General features: G+C 42.3%; 1 protein-coding gene across 2 annotated transcripts in view; it reads left to right on the top strand.

Annotated features, from left to right (window-relative positions):
- The window catches only part of mapk14a (mitogen-activated protein kinase 14a), a 30714-nt gene extending 11479 nt beyond the window's left edge, over window positions 1–19235 (top strand). The window contains exons 4-12 of one of the 2 annotated variants that reach the window (XM_029724629.1): window positions 524–635; window positions 981–1010; window positions 2919–2966; window positions 3178–3292; window positions 3549–3620; window positions 8936–9015; window positions 10416–10494; window positions 17866–18039; window positions 18865–19235. In XM_029724629.1, coding sequence (XP_029580489.1) covers window positions 524–635; window positions 981–1010; window positions 2919–2966; window positions 3178–3292; window positions 3549–3620; window positions 8936–9015; window positions 10416–10494; window positions 17866–18039; window positions 18865–18932 — 778 coding nt within the window. In that variant the 3' untranslated portion in view covers window positions 18933–19235. Of the gene's footprint in view, window positions 1–523; window positions 636–980; window positions 1011–2918; window positions 2967–3177; window positions 3293–3548; window positions 3621–8048; window positions 8129–8935; window positions 9016–10415; window positions 10495–17865; window positions 18040–18864 lie in introns of both variants that reach the window. The other variant, XM_029724628.1, reaches the window with a different exon arrangement.
- Window positions 19236–20055: the final 820 nt, after the last annotated feature.

Genomic DNA, 20055 nt, shown 5'->3' with positions numbered 1-20055 from the left:
GAAGAGAGGAAGTAGCAGGAGCGCTTCAGGTATTCCACAACAACCACAGGTGCTCTTAGAGGGGAATTGAAAAGGAAAAATTATAACCACAAATGGGTGGTGAGTGCCATAAAATCCAAGTCCAGGCCCTCATGTGGGTTTGAAAGTTAAAATGCCTTTAATGTCAGACCTGATGAAGGCGTAAGCCGCTGTGCGTTGGTGTATTTCAATATCTTAGCCCACACATCAAAGGTTTTTTAAACTTTCAAACCCACTGGACTTGGATTGTTTATGCCACTTCGCACCAATTTGTGATTGTATTTTTTCCTTCTGCTTTTCAGCATTGCTACAGTTGTTTGTTCGCCTGCTAGCTACTTTTGGCCATATTAGCGTTGATGTGACGAATCAAAACGAGATGGTAGCAAGAACATACAACTGGCTGAAATATGTAAATATGGAATATGTAGCCGTGTATAACAGATGGTAGCATGTCTTATACAGTGGAGTAGTTTTGTTTGAGCTCCTGTCTGGTTCTGATTGGCAGGTACCTGGTGACCCACCTGATGGGAGCAGACCTCAACAACATAGTCAAGTGTCAGAAACTCACAGACGATCACGTGCAGTTCCTCATATACCAGATCCTCCGGGGATTAAAGGTGAAACGCACAGACACACACAGACAGACAGATCCTCTGGGGGTTAAAGGTGAAACCACAGACTAATAATTTTTTAATCATGCTTCAGCTAACTCAAAATAACTGAAAGTAACTGCCATTCACAGTATTGTGTACATTCCCAGCAGGCAAACTTATTGAATTTAAGTCATAATTACGTCATTTAAACCAGTTGCTGGTCATACCAATGTCATTTTACCCAGTTTGGCCTGTTGGGATGTACCTCGGAACCACAAACCTCTCAGCTTAAACTTGTGATTTGTGTCTCCTAATTATTGATGTAATCTAATGCCTTTTGCTCTTCTTCCCCTCTCTCTGTCTCCTCAGTATATCCACTCAGCAGATATCATTCACAGAGTAAGTCTCCTCCCTTTTTAATTCAGTCCGCTCTGCTATGATTGAGCCCACAATCAAACAGTCCTTCTCTGTGACTGACGCTGTGTCTTGTTATTTAATATAATATTATAAAATATATGCCGTTTAGTAGACTCTTGTATCCAAATAAACTTAGTCATACGTGCATACATCTTACGTACGGGTGGTCCCGGGAATCGAACCCACTATCCTGCCGTTGCAAGGGCCGTGCTCTACATTAGCGCTTGTCCGGGGCAAGTAAAGAATATAGATTGAAGTAAATAAAAATGCAATCACAATATCAAACAATTAATCCCATCAGATTTTTATTAAAGTGTCCCCCGCATGCGATGTGTTGTGTGCTGTTCTCAAAATCTCTGCAAAGCGCATCGGAGTGGATTTGTGCCTTGTATTGCCAGGCACCGCTTTGGCTGGCGCAAAAAATATTGTAATAATGCTATTCTGTAGTCCTATATAATATAACCAGATTTTTTATTACCTAAGCTGTTAAAGAGCTATGCGGTTTATTTATCACGCACACACAGCCTAGTTTAAGCGGAATATCAACTGTTGGGCGTCAAGAGTGTGTAACTCCTCATACAGCTTTGATGGCTGCGTGTAAAAAAATATATCTTATAATAAGCCCAGTCACTGCGCGACATTCCTAAATGCAATTTCAGGAGAAGTCCGCAATCACAGTTTTGATGGCAATTTTTGAAAAGAGCGGGATTCAATTTATTCAATTTATTTCTCAACTGCATAATTGGCAGCGTTTTAGTCTGATTGTCTGGCATGACGATAATAAAAATAAAAAAAATGCTATGCGTGAAACTAGTCGTCCATTCGATTGCATAAACGGTAGGCCTATATTCACTGTAAAATTCATACAATTAAACTGTATTTATAAAAACACAGTAAAAATCTATTTAATTAGTGTCAGTGGGAGTTTTTCTTTTATACATTAAACAAGAAACTAGATGATATTTTAAAGTCTGATCTAGCTAATGATTAGCCAACAATGCAGATGAGCAACCACATGCCGCAACCATGTTTTTAGATTCATTTGGGATCCCCTCGCTTCAGCCATGTAGCCACTATGCTGCATCAGGCGATAATGCTTATTGCTTAAATAGCACACCAGCTTGATAATATGGACCACGTATCAATATGGTATTGGGCTCATTTCTGTAGGGGAGTCTTACGTTTGAAACGGTTTCGTATGTTAATTAGGCTGTATGTCATCATTAAGAAGGGGGAGGATTTAATTTTTGTTTTAACAATCAGTGAAAATATAAGAGTTGATGGTTGGCTATAATATAAGGTACTTGCCCACTGCAAATGAAACATGAAATCACCCGAGATTGAAATTCCGCATGCATAACTCGCTTTCCTGGGATCTTGGTCCGGGCCAGTAGTTTTGACTTGGTACTGGCTCGGTGTGCCACTGGCAAATGTACCTGAATGTCAGACCATTTTATTTTTGGACAAGTGACTTGAGCTTTCAGACAAGTAAAAAAAAAAAAATCCATCATACTTGTCAGAAGTAGGTACAGTTTATAAACCAGTTTTAATTCATGACTTGGCTGCTTGCTTCGCTTTCACACAGAGGATTCGGGCCCAGGCTCGCTCCTTAAGCAAACACTCTAAACGGCAGAGGAAGTAAAACCATAAACAGGACCTCTGTTTTTGACCATGACTGAGTCGGCGATTCAGGGCTGCTGTTTAGAAGGAACTGATCTGAGAATAATGTTAGAGTAGATCAATTAGAGATTTACTTAGTCAGGTCATGGTGGTTTGGTTTTAGAGAATCTAGACTCAATTGAGAAAGCACATTCAGTTCTGGCCTCGTCATATGTTGCTCAGCTGTAATCTAAAAATACTAATAATGCCTTATCTCCCATCACTCTTTAGGACCTGAAACCCAGCAACCTGGCTGTGAATGAGGACTGTGAGCTGAAGGTAAGGGGGTTTATTATAGGTCCACTCATTCAAACTGGGTTCATCCTGAATAGTCCAGACAAGACTTTCAGTATGCCTGAGGGGAGTAACCAAGTACTCCCTGATGTGACGTTTTCTGCAAGGAGAGAACACTGTGTGCCTTCTGTGTAGTTTCCTCAGGGTAACCATCTTGCCAGGACCCACATGGTTGTGATGTGTCTGTCCTCCTCAGATCCTGGACTTTGGGCTGGCGAGGCACACCGACGACGAGATGACGGGTTACGTTGCCACACGCTGGTACCGGGCACCAGAGATCATGCTGAACTGGATGCACTACAACATGACAGGTACAGTCGGTAGAGCCTCTGAGTGGTTTAAGACAGCCTGCATCTGCTCACTGCAGACACGCTTACGAGAAACACATTTAGGTTACAAATTGTTGGTGTACTTGTGATCCTGAGCCAACGTTCCTATCATGTGGATGTCGTAATAGCAGAACACTGTAAATGGACATACTGAACATCTGTCTCCAATATGTTATAGTAGACATTTTGTTATTCATTTATATGGGATATGGACATAATGATCACCTCTATGTTACAGTGGACATTTGGTCTGTGGGATGCATCATGGCTGAACTCCTCACTGGCAGAACGCTGTTTCCCGGTACTGACCGTATCCTTTCCATTGCCCTTACCTCAGTTACCCTACTATGGGTCTAATATGAGTACCTATGCTGAAGCCCACTCCATTCTGTGAGTATGCCTGGCCTACCCATTCAACCACTGTTTCTGTCACTGACAGTCTTAGTGGTTGGTGGTGAGATTCCCACACAAATAATATGTCCTTGCTGAATCACATCGGATAGGACCAGAGTACACACATGATTGTTTGACATATGCATTTCGAACAGCTTTTTGCAGGTCCAGACAGTAGCAGAAGATTGCTGACAGTGCGTGTCCTAAACTGTGTTCTAAGCTAAAGCTCTTTTATGTTCCTAACTTGCTCTGCACAACTAATCCCTCTATGGTGCCTCAGGTGCTTCTTCTCCTTTCAGCTCTGTTTTGCCGCTCTCCCTGCAGCATGTATTGTAGAGGGTCTCCTAGTTACTCAGTTTCTGTAGCCACACTCATTTCTACCTCTCCGAACTTGGTCTCTAAAAGTCTGTTTCTTCTGGCGTCCAAGCCTCCTTTCGTTGTCTGTTAGATGCAGACAGCCACCTCCTCCTCTTTAACACAGTAACCCTAGAAAAGTCTGGCCTCGAGGCACCCACCTTGGAGCAAATGACAAGTCTTTTAAACGTCAACGTTCTAACAGTCTAATAAATACATTTCATATATGCTATCAGGAAAATGATCCTTTGGTTCGACTTCATACCTTTCAGACCGTCAGTACGGGTTGAAAGTATGGATTATATCCCTCACGCTCCACACAGGTCGAGTAATAATAACGACAAAGTAACGCCGGTGACGTGACGCCATGGGAGGACGTGCCCCAGAGGTTCATATTAAACCGTAGGTCAGACCACACACTGTCTATTATTTATTCTTGCAAAGTTAGCTTAGCCGTATTGCGCAAGTTGGACTGAGCCGCTGTTCAGTTTTTTTGGATCTTCTTGGGTCCCGGTAGGGTAAGCTAAACTCGGTGTGATTTGTGTGTACTGTCAGTCTGTTACCAACGGAAATACGCCCTCCAAGACTGTGACAGCTCTCCCCCACCTATCCCTTTTTATCGGAGGATATCGGGCTTCCTTGTCATGGACTGACTTAGCCCACCAGCTATTGTGTGTTGGCCATCATACTCCGGTGCTAACCTTGTCGAGATATCCTCCATTACCGTGCTCGTTATCGAGGCCACCGGTCACTAGTCGTCTTTCGACTATTTAAAACTCGAATGGGTCACTTTACCTCGATAACCACGTCTCATAGCGCGCACACCGTCAGGGAAGGTTGTTAGCCTAGCCAGCTATACGACGTGAGATTTGGACTGCTTCAGCCCTGTGGCTGTAGCTCGGCTCACCAGAAATGATTTTGCGGTTGCTGTACAGCTCTCTACTAGTGATGCATCGATGTGACATTTTTGACCGATAACCGATATAAAAGAAATTTGCGGCCTCTTAAACATTCTAGTACAGTTAAAGAGTTAACACGTGGATGCAGCGGTCTAAGGCACTGCATCTCAGTGCAAGAGGCGTCACTACAGTCCCCGGTTCGAATCCAGACTGTATCACATCTGGCCGTGATTGGAGTCCCGTAGGGCGGAGCACAATTTGGCCCAGTGTCGTCCAGGTTTGGCTGGTGTAGGCTGTCATTTGTAAATAAGAATTTGTTCTTAACTGACTTGCCTAGTTAAATAAAGGTTACATACACACACCACACTGACCACAAGTCCCCATTACCAGTAAAACATAATCAAAACCTATTTCTTTCACTTACTTGCTGTGCTGTTTCGTTCTTCATTTGTTCAGTCATTTCATTCTCAACCAGGATTTCATCATACATGTCAAGCAGTGGAGTTTCAGCTGTCTGTCTGTCCGTGGCCTCTCTTCCTCTGTGCGCACTGTCACTGTGTCCTTTTCCGTCTTGTCCAGCTGTGTATGTAACATTTCACATAAACCCTGTTTCTTGTCTGCATCGAAGTAGCAGTTCTTTCACGTAGCATCTAGCATGGTGGCGACACAGTAAAGCTAGAGTGCCACCGAATCGCTTGTTCACTGCCTGTGTGGGCAGTTTTGTTGAGCAGGCGTTTCAATGCCATGACAGAGGGTACCACGTCTGCTGCAGACACAGTTGATGAGCTTATTTCGAGTCAGTTGTCCGAATGGAGCTAGCTAGTGTGTTCATGTTTCCAAGTTTCAAACATGTTCTCAAATGCCATTGAAATGGCAGCAGCGGTATGACAACCAGCACATTCCTGAGCATGCAAAATGACTTTCCTCAGTACGAAATCCTCGACGACCCACTCTGCTGTCAGACTCAGCATGCTCATGGTGCTGACATCGCTGGTCCAAATGTCAGTTGTGAAGCTAATAGCAGTGACGCTATTACTGTGTAACTCCGGAAGGGCAACATCTGAAAAATAGCGCTCTTGGTAGTGTGTACCGGTGCTCGACCAGTCGGCGAAAGCCAACATCACCCACGACAGAGAACGGTTGATTGTCAAGGGCAATGAATTCCATTATCTTGGCGTTAATGGATTTGGCCTTTGAGTTGTCTCGCTGAAATGTTCTTTTGCACATCGGTGTTAAACTAGACATCGGGTCGATGTTGGCGTTTTTAGCTAATATCGTCCGATTATGTCGTGCATCCCTACTCTCTACCTTTACTGTGTATTGGGGTAGCTGCTTTAATAGTCTCCTGTTACTATTCAATGAGTTCATTCTGAGCTGTGAGAATACCACATCACCATGATGCTGGGCATGCATGGCTGCTGCCCTTGTGGCTCTGAACTTCAAGTAGAAGATGGTCATGATCTGTGCCCCGCTGCCTAGGCATTGGCCCCCTACAAGAGGCAATCTCTGACCTCTGCATTAACTGCACCATCCTGCCTGTGAAGGTGAGAGCTTGCACCCTCAGCCAGGAGATTACATCTCTCCTGGAGAAGGGCGCGATCACGAGTAAAAGCATCAGAACAGTAAGAGCTTTTACTCAACCTGTTTCCTGGTTCTGAAGAAAGGAGGCTTCACTAACAGGCTGGGGAGCAGGGTGGCAACCCAGGTCTGTACGGGGAGAGTGGTGCCCCCGCTGGCGGAAAGAGCACATCAACGTGCTAGTACTTCAAATAGTTTACCTCGTCCTGAAACACTTTCTGCTTGTTCTCAAACACAAACATGTCCTAATACGATCAGAAAATACAAGCCATTCATCTCCCAGGTAAGGTGAACGAGGTGGCGGATTCCTTGTCTCGACAGAAACTGGCCCTGGGGGAATGGACACTTCACCCACAAGTAGTGAAGATGATATGGCAGGGGGTTGGAACAGCACATGTGGACAAACTTCCCACTGCTCCATCTACGAAGGAAGGCAAACGACCTAGGTGTGACCTTATGGCCCAATACAGACTTTTTTGCCTAAGGTTTTATCACCCCTTCACCCCCTCCTTTCCAGAATGCGAAGGAGGAGCGAGCAAATCTGTGTCCAATCCGTTCCCTCAAACGCTATATGCAAGCATCTGAGCACTACAGGAAGTCAGACCAGGGCTGCGTTTCAAGCTCATAAAAGACACACCCTCCACTTACCTTACCTCGCCTTATGCCCTCGGGGGATTCCCTGTGGCCATCTTTGTCGTTGGTCTAAATGATTAGCCAAGCAAGGGAAGTTTGCAACGTGAGACCCTCAGCCCTCGTTTTTGATATAGTTTGCAAGTGTACAATTGATTCTACATCCGCTAAAAAAAGTCAGCTAAAATTTAAAACCAACATTAATATGGAGAAGTCAACAAATGAATGTAAATAAGATAGAAATTGTGCTACTAATGCACGTGAAAGCTCAAACACGTATCATAAAAGTAATGATGTTTTTGTTTGTTTATCTTTTGGAAACGTTAATTAACTTGCGCACACAAATTTCCCTGACATCACACTTATACATTGTCATTTTCCATTTACCTGATATAGTGGGATGGCTAACATGCGTTACTACCATACCCTGTTCAAAGGCACTTTAAATCTTTTGCCTTGCCCATTTACCCTCCGAATGGCACACATACACAATCCATTTCTTAATTGTCTCAAGGCTTAAAAATCCTTCTTTAACCTGTCTCCTCCCCTTCATCTACACTGATTTGAAGTGGATTTAACAGGTGACATCAATAAGGGATCATAGCTTCACCCTGGATTCACCTGGTCAGTCTGAGATGGAAAGAGCAGGTGTTCCTAATGTTTTGTACACTCAGTGTAGTTTATACAAGTATGTTACATTTGATTTATTCAATGTCCCAGGCTGGTTTTTGTGACTGTTCTTGGTTCCATTGTGCCAGGCTCAATCAAGCACAGCTCAGTTATTTTTAAGACAACAGATTCTGACCTGAAGACGAGTCAGTAGTTCTTGCCGGTTCCTCTCCCCTTCCAGCTCCTGTTGTTCCTTTACACATGGTACCTGTTAGACATTGATCAGTTGAAGCTAATAATGCTGCTCGTCGGGATGCCAGGGCCTGAGCTCTTGATGAAAATCTCTTCAGAGTCTGTGAGTTATACACACAGTTACTATACTGCAAGGTCATTTGTTGCTTAATTTGCACAAAAATTTTTTTTTACTTTTTATTTATTAAGTGTGTTCTTATAATCTTCAACACCAACTACCATTTTTAAAGCATGCTTTGTTTTTCACATCCTCTCAAATCTTTCTTTGTGAGATGGGGTCAAATGCAAGACCCATTTTGATTTGAATACTGATTCTTCACTTGCATAAATGAACATACCCCTCTATGTTCAAAGTTTGGGTTTTACTGCTATGATTGATTAACTTGACTTTTTCCTGACTAATTAAATATTCTCTTCTCTACCATAACCTAAAGCATGTTACCAATCTGCCTTACACACGCCTATACAATCTTACCCTCTTTTTTTTCTTTTCTTACCTTCCCCTCCAAAGATGGGACTATTCGCTTTTTGCAGAGCCTCTTAGGAGTTGAGCCATACCATAAAACTCCTATAGGAAACTGTGTTGGACTGCTGAGCTAAAGCCTAGGCCAGAGAGCCAGGCCTTAGCTCAGGGAGCAAACGCAAGTCTTCAGGTCTTCTATTGACTGGGAGACTGTTAGCCCGCTGAGCTAAAGCCTAGGCCAGAGATCCAGACATTAGCTCGGGGAGCAAACGCAAGTCTTCAGGTCTCCTATTGACTGGGAGATTGTTAGCCCACTGAGCTAAAGCCTAGGCTATGCATTAGCTTGGGGTGCTAACGTGAGTCTTCAGGTCTCCCACTGACTAGCTGCTTGTTAATGTCTCTGCTATACTGCTGTCTTTACTGATACCCTTGACCCATACCTGATAGATATAAACCAGCTTCAGCAGATAATGCGTCTGACAGGAACGCCCCCAGCCTCTCTAATAAGCAGGATGCCCAGCCACGAGGTGAGCAGGACCAAATTATTCAATACATTCTCTATGGGGCCAACCCAGGATTCAAACCTGGGTCCTCGAACCTGCACGCCACGACTGTTAGCTCCGGGATTGGGGTAAATTCAAAGGCAATTCAGGAAGTAAACTGAAAATTGCAATTTTACTTCATGAGTTGACCAAATTGACCCCAACCCTGATTAGACCAAACCACTTCCCTTACGTCTAGCCGAGAGCAGAGCCACATGCCCAGGGCCACAATATTAAAACCTCCTAAGAGGATATTTGCCTCCATATTATAAGGAAGTAGACAAACATACAATACATGTTGCATTTGATATTTTGGAGTCACCACTTTTTTAGAGTTGTAGGGTTCTATTTTCTACTACCCACTCCCCTTTACTATAACCACTGAGTGGTTGCTGCACGTGAATGCAAGTCCAGCAGCAACTACTCTCTTGCCTCGTTTGCCATAAGAGTGTTATAAAGCATAAATATACCTAACATTGCATACTAACAAACATTTTGCCTGAGCCAGAATTGGTTTGAATTGAAACACTCAACTGACGAGTGGTAAGGGAAGAAGGACCTGAAAATAACAGAATTGCAGTTCCTCTTTTTGAAGTTGGAACTGATTGAGTATATCGTAGCTACATTACATAGTGCTACATAAGTACTGCAACCAAATAAATAAACACTACTCAGTTATAAACTCTTTCTTCTCCTACTGCTTTCTCTCAAATCTGCAATTAAACCCTTGGTGCTTATAATTAATCCACACTTGCCAATGTTGTCATGATCAAGTGACTGGACCAATATGGTTCTGAATAAATCTACTCACATTTCTTCTGATGAGGGCCTCTCGAATCCTTGTCCCAAATAGCACCCTATTCCCAGGGAATAGGGTGCTATTTGGGACATGCCCTTGTCTGATATGGTACCAACTAGTGCTAATCATAATTATTACCTTCTGAATACAAAATGAGTGGCCACTTTCCCAAACCAAGATTAAGACAACTTGATCAGGATTTGTTGCCCAGAATAAGTAGCATTAATCTGGGTTGGGAAACAGGTCCTATTAACCAAAAATCAAGGTGGGCATCTTGTGGCTCCCTATTCCCTTCATAGTGCACTACTTTTGACCAGAGACCTATGGGACGTGGTTTAAAAGTTGTGGATTATATAGGTAATGGGGTGCCATTTTGGGATGCAGCCTTGTTTGGGTTCAATCACCCTTAGTGGAGTTGCCAACAACCTGATGCATCCAGTTTTAAGCTATCTTCAACCTAGCTTCCTTTTCTGCTGAAAACTGGATGTGGGAACTCTGCTCAGGCGTTTTATTTTAGTCTTGGTACGTTAGGTTAGGGTTCTATTGACCTCTTCCTTCCGATCTCTTCACACCCGTTGGTTGGCAGGCCAGGAACTACATCAACTCCTTGCCACAGATGCCCAAGAGGAATTTTTCTGACGTGTTCATCGGTGCCAACCCACAAGGTAATGTTGGAATCATGATCAAAACACTCAAAACACTTGGTCACATGTAAGTTGGACCTGACGATGTAGTCAATTTGTGATGATAATGAAAGAAAGGCGTCACCACCTGATGACCCCTTGTGGCCATATTCAAAAAGCGTCTTACAATCTTTATTCAGTATGATCGAAAAAGGCAAAACTGATCCTGTAACAGCCCCCCGACACTGAGACTTTGAATATAACAGCACTCCTACACTTCCTCTAGTCTGGCTGACATCTTCCTGACTTGAGACGCTGTATGGGCTGCTTTGATGTGTCAGCACGAAACGTCGATAATGAAGGGGCTGTACCTTCTGACTTCAAGTCGGCACTCTATTACGCTGGTTGGATATCACTGTTTTGAATGAAACAAATCATAATCTATTGTTTTACATAGGACTGCACCAGCCCTTCCGCATCCAGTCAGCCCTTCCAGGATAAGCAAACGCACAGCTAGCTAACGCAAACCTTCGGAGTTGGAAAACATTTTCAAAATGTTATAACAACCCTTCTACACTAAAACAAATGACATATTAGAGAACTGCAACCTGGCGTTTTGGATCAGGTACAGCAAACTAGCTCAAATTATATTGCGATATTGGCAAAACGGTACTATATATAGTCAAAAATATTATCCCGATATGTAACTAGTGATTTATTTTTTTTCTTTCATCACTATTAGCTAGTATCGCTAACATTAGCTAGCTTGCTATCAATGTGAAATCAGTTAGCTAATCAAATGTATGTTTTAATAATACATTAACTAGTTATCTATTTATAGGCTTTACATTTCCTTACTCCACTGAAGTTATTAATTTTCCTAATTAGATGCCCTCTGTTGACATACTAGGGCAATGATGTGAATCACCCATGCATTCTAGGGTGTAGCGGTTCAGTAAACCCACAATTCAGTACGTATTGTGGTTTTGGTTTATAACAATGTTCAGCATTCACAATGTTCCTCGCATTGTCTGTTGTGACAGGATTGTTATCTTGGGCCTCTCAAGTTTCCACTCTGACGCATTTATAACCATGTGTGAGGTGGGATTTTACCAGTAAATACCAGTTGGATGCATTCAGGTCATTTGCATGGATTGCTTTTTCTAAATAATGTTTTGTTGCCTTTAACTGCTGAAAATGCTGTTAAAGATAATTTCCTTAGTGACAACAGAGGCATGTGGGAGCAATTTCCTCAGGATGATAGATGAGTTGCCCACTAGTAATTACTAGTTAGAGGGCCATTCAAGTGGATTTTTCCTTCAATGCCAGATGGACACTTGTGACTCATAAAGGGGGTGTGTCTGTAGCATGGTACTTCTCCCACTCTGGTGTGATGTGATGGTCTGTCACTGTTAAATAAGTGCAGTGGTGCATTGGCCAATTCATTTAAGTATTTGGCTTTGTCTTGCTTATATACTACCTTTTTGCTGAAATGGGTGCAAGAGGGAAGTTCATAACATGGCTCGATCACTTTCACGAGGTGCTGCAACCCCCTATTCTAAACCACAGAGAACGGATGTATATCCGTGGCTATAAACCAAAGACTGTAAACAATATAAACAGCCTACCTATCACTCTTGTCATTTCTTTGGCCTGGTCAGAATCAGCTGCTTGAAGGCAGTGGGGAGAATGTGTTAATTTGCGTTTCTGTCTTGCTCCGGTATGCGGGGTGATGTCGGCGTAAATGTGTCAACATATTTGTGTTGGCAGCTGCATAAGCTATTCTCATTGACTGTAGCGACATACTGTTAACCTGTTGGGGATAGGGGGCAGTATTTGCACAGCCGGATAAAAAACGTACCCGATTTAATCTGGTTATTACTACTGCCCAGAAACTAGAATATGCATATAATTGTTTGATTTGGATAGAAAACACCCTAAAGTTTCTAAAACTGTTTGGATGGTGTCTGTGAGTATAACAGAACTCATGGCAGGCAAAAACCTGAGAAGATTCTGTACAGGAAGTACCCTCTCTGACCATTCCTTGGGCTTCTTGGCTCTGTTTATTGAAAACGTAGGATCTTTGCTGTAACGCAACACTTCCTACGGCTCCCATAGGCTCTCAGAACCCGGGAAAAAGCTGAATGATGTAATTCCAGGCCCTGGCTGAAAAACATTAGCGCCTTTGGTAAGTGGTCTATCAGAGGACCATCAGACTGAGGCGCGTGCACGGGGTGACACCATGTTTTTATTTTCTCTCTCTTTGTACTAAAACACGATTTCCTGGTCGGAATATTATCGCTTTTTTACGAGAAAAATGGCATAAAAATTGATTTTAAACAGCGGTTGACATGCTTCGAAGTACGGTAATGAAATATTTAGACATTTTTTGTCACGAAACGCGTCGGGCGCGTAACCCTTATTTACCCTTTCGGATAGTATCTTGAACGCACGAACAAAACGCCGCTATTTGGATATAACTATGGATTATTTGGGACCAAACCAACATTTGTTATTGAAGTAGAAGTCCTGGGAGTGCATTCTGACGAAGAACAGCAAAGGTAATAACATTTTTCTTATAGTAAATCTGACTTTGGTGAGGGCTAAACTTGGTGGGTGTGTAAATAGCTAGCCCTGTGATGCCAAGCTATCTACTTAGAATATTGCAAAATGTGCTTTCACCGAAAAGCTATTTTAAAATCGGACATAGCGATTGCATAAAGGAGTTCTGTATCTATAATTCTTAAAATAATTTGTTTTTTGTGAACGTTTATCGTGAGTAATTTAGTAAATTCACCAGAAGTTTGCGGGGGGTATGCTAGCTCTGAACGTCACATGCTAATGTAAAAAGCTGTTTTTTGATATAAATATGAACTTGATTGAACAAAACATGCATGTTTTGTATAACATAATGTCCTAGAAGTGTCATCTGATGAAGATCATCAAAGGTTAGTGCTGCATTTAGCTGTGGTTTTGGTTTATGTGACATTATATGCTAGCTTGAAGAATGGGTGTCTGATTACTTCTGGCTGGGTACTCTGCTGACATAATCTAATGTTTTGCTTTCGTTGTAAAGCCTTTTTGAAATCGGACAGTGTGGTTAGATTAACGAGAGTCTTGTCTTTAAAATGGTGTAAAATAGTCATATGTTTGAGAAATTGAAGTAAGAGCATTTCTAAGGTATTTGAATAACGCGCCACAGGATTCCACTGGCTGTTACGTAGTTGGGACGATTTCGTCCCAACTACCCTAGAGAGGTTAACGTTGTATATGAAATATGAAAAATTATTCAAGTATTTTTGTTAAGATATGAATGTCATTTTAGGAGCCATAAGAGAATTTGTCTCCTATAAACTGCCAAAGTAGGTAGCCACGCCCAGGAGCGTGTCAGCCTGACGGAACGGTCCTCGTCTCTCAGAGTGCATAAAAGTATTGGTAAAGAAATTAACATGAGACCAGAAAAACGTGACGCGGTAGCTACACATTTGAAATGGTTGGAACTTTGAACCTCAACACGAGGTGAAGAAAATAAACTCACCTCCCAGAACAGGAAAGACGGGGAGCTACAGCCCATGTCTAAAGTGGTCTGAGCTATGAATATCAACACGAGGAAGAGGTGAGAGGCTCACCTCTCAGCCAATTACTGGTACAGCTGATTAGCTGTCCTAAATCAAGTATCTAGAAAAGCGAATATAAGTGGGATCACTGTAGTACGCTACTCTCATCACCCAGTGGTAACCATCGACACGGCTGGCTAGCCTATCTTCCAAGGAGCATCTTCCAGAGTGAACAGACGGGAAGGGAGGACGGGACTCCTTTTGGACAATCAGAGCCTTACAAGCGTGCAGCTGAAAGGCCAACCTATCACCCTTCCTAAGGAGGGCTGGTTCCAACAGAGATAAATGGCGAACGAAGGCATTCACACGTAAATACTTTCATGATTTCTTACTTCAAACGGGTGGCGGTTCGTGTGCAAAGTACATGATAACTGTGAGAACAGTTTCTAAAAACGTATCAAGAATAAGTGTCTTTTCCCTCTCATAAAATTTAAAATTGGGTAACAATTAAGCACATTTAGTTGATTAGATAAACAGCCATCAGATTAATGAAAGTAAAGTCACGACAATGTATACTGTATTTTAGTCAATGCCATTCCGACATTGCTCATCCTAATATTTAATTATTTCTTAATTCCATTCTTTTACTTTTAGATGTGTGTATTGTTGTGAAATGTTAGATACACTATATAGTGTATCTATGTACAGTGCATTCGGAAAGTATTCAGACCACTTGACTTTTTTCATATTTTGTTACGTTAGCCTTATTCTAAAATTGATCAAATTTATGTTTTCCTCATCCATCTACACACAATATCCCATAATAACAAAAGCGAAAATAGGTTAACAAAAATAAATAAATAAATACCTTATTTACATAAGTATACAGACCCTTTTCTATGAGACTCAAAATTGAGCTCAGGTGCATCCTGTTTCCTTTGAAAATCCTTGATGTTTCTACAACTTGATTGTAGTCCTCCTGTGGTAAATTCAATTGATTGGACATGATTTGGAAAGGCACACACCTGTCTATATAAGGTCTCACAGTTGATAGTGCATGTCAGAGCAAAAATTAGGTCGAAGGAATTGTCCACAGAGCTCCAAGACAGGATTGTGTCGAGGCACAGATCTGGGGAAGGGTACCAAAACATTTCTGCAGCATTGAAGGTCACCAAGAACACAGTGTCCTCCATCATTCTTAAATGGACACAGTTTGGGCCCACCAAGACTCTTCCTAAAGCTGGCCGCCGGGCCACACTGAGCAATCGGGAGAGAATGGACTTGGTCAGGGAGGTGGCCAAGAACCTGATGGTCACTGACAGAGCTCCAGAGTTTCTCTGTGGAGATGGTAGAACCTTCCAGAAAGACAACCATCTCTGCAGCACTCCACCAATCAGGCCTTTATGGTAGAGTTGCCAGACAGAAGACACTCCTCCGTAAAAGGCACATGACAGCCCGCTTGGAGTTTTCCAAAAGTCACCTAAAGACTCTCAGACCATAAGAAACAATATTCTCTGGTCTGATGAAACCAAGATTGAACTCTTTGGCCTGAATGTCAAGCGGCACGTCTGGAGGAACCGTGGCACCATCCTAATGGTGAAGCATGGTGGTGGCAGAATCATGCAGTGGGGATGTTTTGCAGAGGCAGGGAGACTTGTCAGGATCGAGGGAAAGATGAACAGAGCAAAGTACAGAGAGGTCCTTGATGAAAACCTGCTCCAGAGCGCTCAGGACCTCAGACTGGATGAAGGTTCACCTTCCAACAGGATATGCATATTCTAGTTTCTGGGCAGTAGTAATAACCAGATTAAATCGGGTATGTTTTTTATCCGGCCGTGTAAATACTGCCCCCTAGCCCTAACAGGTTTTAAGGATGGAGACTTCATACATGTAGTGTAAACTTTTCAAGTTACATTATTTCCTTTTTAACCTTTTTAATGATGACATCACAAAATAACAACCTATATGACATTAGTTTTCTATAGGTCATCTCTGGCCATTCCCCACGTTCTTATGTTAGAAATATTGTTCCAGTATTCGCTTTAGAAACTGTTAGTCTTCCCGCCGAAACTCTGTCTGTGTAGACAAAGGAACATTCCTTTGGTTAATACTGGAAAGGGAGACCCTAGATTTCCTCTCCTTTTAATTTACGATAGGGTGTGAGCTGTCAACCCGGGGGCAGCTCCCTCCCCTCTTCTGTGGGGGAGAGGAGGTCTGGTTACTGTCATCCATTGCCAAGCTGATCTGATCCATTGGATCCTTACAGGACAATCATGACGATATGAAATGAGTAAAGCAATATGTAAACGTTATTAAAGTGACCAGTGATTCCATGTCATTAAAGATTTTTGTTTTCCATTGTTTCACTCTGGAGACACTATCAATGAGTGGCGATGGCCCCTAGTAAAGTAGACAGTCGACATGTGCTATAAGCTGTAGTGTAAGGGATGCCTTCTCAACATGGGTTATGTTTAACTCTGTCACTCAAATAATGTGGCCTGATACCACATTTGAAGATCATGTGCTCATATATATAGTAATCTCATCTTCTTTCACCAAGGAACACACTTCTAAGCTTGCTGAAAGAAACTCGCCTGTAAGGTTTTCATTTTGAGCCCTAACCCCTACAGAAAGATATTGTTTGCGCTGACTGTCATAAAAAGGCTATAAATTCTTAATTCCCATCCTCATTCAGAATACATTTGTAGTTGGTAACAATATAAAGATTTTGAAGCACATTTAATTACTATGCTAGTTCTTGTATAAGAAAATGTTGTGAGGTTCCCATAGTTTAATCCAATAAAAGTGCTTTCTGTAGTGTCTCTTTGGCGGTTATGCTTCCTGTCACCCAGTCATTCATGATGCAGTTCTATCACTTTATTTAGAATATTCGATATCTTATAGGCCTGTTATGCCAACAGTTCATGCAAACAAACACTTCTTACTCATTACATTTGTACAAATACAAAACGTTCACTGGTGCGTCATTATTATTTACATTCCATGTATCCATCGCAGTGCCATTCTATACCGTCGAAGTACAGTTCTAGGTCATTGTACATACCATATGTAGGTCATATGGACTTCATCCACAACAATTCCAACGGTTTTGGAGTTGTATAGGACTGAGGCCAAAATATCTCTCCCTGTCTTCCCCAACCAGCTCTCTGGACTTTTGAAGACAAGGTCGCATGCACCATTCCATATCACGTTCTTGTCTTCCTCCAAAACCACTGCTCTGAGACCCAGGGCTTCTGCCTCGTGGTTTTGGTCCTCCATCCACCACAGCCTTTAGCGGGGAAACAACTGTCAGAATTGGAGGCTGTTTTCCTAGGTTCTTGAAGACTAGAACTAGCTAGCTAGCTAGCTAGCTGGTAAATGAAGCTTTCCCCCTTGGCAAGACCGCCAATACATCCTCCCTTCGCACAAATGCAAACATTTTTAAGTTGCTCCTATTAAATCACTAAATTGGCCATTACTGTGGCAGTGCCGTCTCCATCTCCTTTTCAGAAAGTGCCTTCAGAGTTTTTAGTTAGCTACCTAACTTTAGCTTGGCTTGTTTACCTTTAGTGGGGGCGTAGCAAATTGACGAGGAAGCGTGGGGGACGTTGCTCATGCAAATAGTGTGCATATGAGAACCAATCAAGAAGTTACTTGGTAGTGAGTGGAAACGCCAACCGGATGCTTCACATTTATACATCCAGTGAAATATCTGGCTCATTGTTCTATCTGTGCCCTTCTGCTCTCCATTCACGGTCTCTCTGTAAAAAAACACCTCTCCAGCGGAGGGCAGCCAATGCCTGTCGCTGATCCTGATCTGACCCTATTAATATTGATGTTGTTCTGCTGCCTGTAGCTGTGGACCTGCTGGAGAAGATGTTGGTTCTGGACACAGATGAGAGGATAACGGCTGCCGAGGCTTTGGCCCACCCCTACTTCTCCCAGTACCACGACCCAGATGACGAGCCTGAGGCTGACCCCTACGACCAGAGCTTTGAGAGCCGTGAGCTAGAGATCGAGGAATGGAAACGTATGTAGAATTAAATGGACAGGAATCATTATGAGATTATTAAAGGGGTCATACATGCTCAGCGAATGCATTGCAAAGGCATCACAATGAATTCATTATACCTGAAAGAGAATTTAGCTATTTTAGGACCATCTGTTTTTATGTAAATGTCATGTTTATAGAAGGGTACAGACACATTTATTTTTTGCGATTTCACTTGTTTTTGAGAAGTACCCCAACCAGCGATTCATTTCTTCATTGTGCGGTATGGGGGCACTAAAGAAAACATGAACAAATGCTCCAAAAACACCCAAGTACCTCCTTTTAGAAACGGAAACACTCTGTATAGTGATGCCGATCTTAAGATGTTGTACACATGAAATTGTCATTGTGAACTTTATCGGCAACATTATGTTCCATTTTGTTGCGGAATAAGTTCAGAATGACACAATTTCATATGTACAACATCTTATGATCTGCATCACTATACAGAGTGTTTCCGTTTCTAAAAGGATGAATTTGGGTGTTTTTGGAGCATTTGTTCATGTCTTTTTCAGAGCTTACTTACTGCACAACAAGGACGAGGAAATGAATCGCTGTTGCGGTAAGTTTCTCACCAAGTGAAATCGCAAAAAAGGTGTCAGGACCCTTCTATAACATTCTATTTACATTCATTTCTGTTTAGATTTGGTTGTAAAAAAGCAAACTTCTCCTTTTTAAGTGAACTGTTACAAAATGTATTGTCATCTTGCAAAATAAATGTATTTTTATCTGCTCTGTTCCCAACCCCACAGACGGAACAGAAACACACACAACACACATTTATCTCTCTCTCTCTCCTCACAGGATTGACCTATGAGGCGGTGTGCGATTTTGAGCCACCTATCTTTGATGGAGACGACATGGAATCGTGATTTGGATGATGTGATTTCTACAAGCCCCTCCCCCTCAGCCCCTACAACTTTATATCACTTTGAGGTTCCCACTTATCATACGACCTTTTGGGAAAACAATATCATCCGAGTGCCTACAAACGTTTGTCTTTTGTTATATTTCTGAAGCTGGCGCGCTCTCTCCCCCCCATTCTGACTTGTAAATGTGTTGCAAGAGAAACACAACTAGAATAGCCTGGTCCCAGATCTGTGCTGTGGCATGACAATGGCCATGGGAGTTGGCTATTCAGCACAAACAGGTCTTGGAACATGCAAAAACGAAAATGGGGGGGAAAGGAGATTTTCAAGGACTGAATATCTATATTTACTACAATGTATTTTCAAGGCAGAAACAGAGGCAAGCAACAACCAACCACTTATACCATTATTTGTTCATTGCTGGAAAATGCCATGCTTCTGTTATTATTCTGTCTATATGTATGTTTTAAATGGCACCTTATTTACTATATAGGAAATAGGGTGCCATTTGGGATGAAATCTATATTTCAACTACACTGATCAAAAATATAAACGCAACATACAACAACTTGAAAGATTTTACTGAGTTACAGTTCGTATAAGGAAATCAGTCAATTGAAATGAATTTGTTAGGCCCTCATCTATGGATTTCACATGACTGGGAATACAGATATGCATCTGTTAGTCACTTACTTTTGTATGTGGACACACCCGTTGCTGACAGTTGTATAAAATCAAGCACACAGCCATGCAATCTCCGTAGTCAAACATTGGCAGTAGAATGGCTTTAGTGAAGAGCTCAGTGACTTTCAACAGTGCCACCTTTCCAACAAGTCAGTTCGTAAAATTTCTGCCCTGCTAGAGCTTCACCGGTACAACTGTAGGTGCTGTTATTGTGAAGTGGAAATGTCTAGGAGCAATAACGGCTCAGCCGCGAAGTGGTAGGCCACACAAGCTCACAGAATGGGACCGTTGGAGCGCGTAGCTCGTAAAAAAACGTCTGTCCTTGCAGGACTGATGAGTTCCAAACTGAGTTTGGAAGCAACGTCAGCACAATAACTGTTTTTCAGGAGCTTCATGTAATGGGTTTCCATGGCCGAGCAGCCACACACAAGCCTAAGATCAC

Source organism: Salmo trutta, chromosome 30, assembly GCF_901001165.1.
Source record: "Salmo trutta chromosome 30, fSalTru1.1, whole genome shotgun sequence".
NCBI lineage: Eukaryota > Metazoa > Chordata > Actinopteri > Salmoniformes > Salmonidae > Salmo > Salmo trutta.
This window is presented reverse-complemented; position numbering and strand designations above follow the sequence as displayed.